This window comes from Sinocyclocheilus rhinocerous, unplaced genomic scaffold, assembly GCF_001515625.1.
Source record: "Sinocyclocheilus rhinocerous isolate Xijiao unplaced genomic scaffold, SAMN03320098_v1.1 scaffold920, whole genome shotgun sequence".
NCBI lineage: Eukaryota > Metazoa > Chordata > Actinopteri > Cypriniformes > Cyprinidae > Sinocyclocheilus > Sinocyclocheilus rhinocerous.
This window is the reverse complement of record NW_015636975.1, coordinates 286,562-287,545: the sequence shown is the minus strand read 5'-3', so window position 1 is coordinate 287,545 and position 984 is coordinate 286,562. Positions and strand designations below refer to the sequence as shown.

The following is a 984-nucleotide window of genomic DNA, read 5'->3' as shown; positions in this document are numbered from 1 at the left end:
TGAGACTAATGTGAGACTGAAGAGAGACTAATGTAAGACTGAAATGAGACTAATATGAGACTAAAAGTGAGACTAATGTGAGACTGAAGAGAGACTAATATGAGACTAAAAGTGAGACTAATGTGAGACTGAAGACAGACTAATGTAAGACTGAAATTAGACTAATATGAGACTAAAGGTGAGACTAATGTGAGACTGAAATGAGACTTATATGAGACTGTACCTGGAATCCCTCCTATAAAGGTGCTGTACGAGGATGTCAGATCCAGAGCGGCTATATTCTCCACCAGCTCCATCTGCGCGAGCTGCTCGTCCACCTGCAGTAGGGAGCTGTTCCCGAACACAGTCACGTTTACAGTGTGTGTTTGAGCGTCACACAGGTTCACTGGGACACTGGCTACCACCACATCACCGAACGACACCAGCACATGCTGCAGGTCACAGATTAACACCAGATACATCTGAAGCTTCAGACCAGAGAACATGTCAAACATCAGCATCTCATTCACACACACACCTCGGTCCACTCGAGTGTCCCTGGATGATAGTCCGACAGAGAGACGGAGAACGGGACCCTGTCCTGACGAACCAGAGCAAACAGGACACCCACAGAGGAGGCGGGACGCAGGGTCACATACACACTGAGCGACTGATTGTCCCCTACGGGAAGCAGGGTTATTATCATTAACTAAAACCATTTAAAAAACATCTTTGTTACTGGAAAATAAAATAAATGTTAACTGAAATAAAATAAAATATACAAAAAAATAAAATTTCAAGCTAGTTGCCATAGTTCTCATTTTCATTTAAAGGGGTCATATGATGCTGCTAAAAAGAACATTATTTTGTGTAATGAAATGTGTTTATGCGGTTTAAAGTAAAAAAAAAAACCATTATTTTCCACATACTGTACATTATTGTTTCTCCTCTATGCCCCGCCTTTTTGAAACGCGTCGATTTTTACAAAGCTCATCGGTCTGAAAA

At 41.6% G+C, this 984-nt stretch overlaps 1 protein-coding gene across 2 annotated transcripts in view; it reads right to left on the bottom strand.

Annotated features, from left to right (window-relative positions):
* gas6 (growth arrest-specific 6) overlaps nucleotides 1–984 on the bottom strand; it is a 20,260-nt gene that overhangs the window by 2,126 nt on the left and 17,150 nt on the right. For both annotated transcript variants that reach the window (XM_016563084.1, XM_016563083.1), the window contains exons 14-15: nucleotides 518–660; nucleotides 224–431 (exon numbers count right to left, since the gene is read on the bottom strand). In XM_016563084.1, the coding sequence (XP_016418570.1) occupies nucleotides 224–431; nucleotides 518–660 (351 nt within the window). The remainder of the gene's footprint in view (nucleotides 1–223; nucleotides 432–517; nucleotides 661–984) is intronic.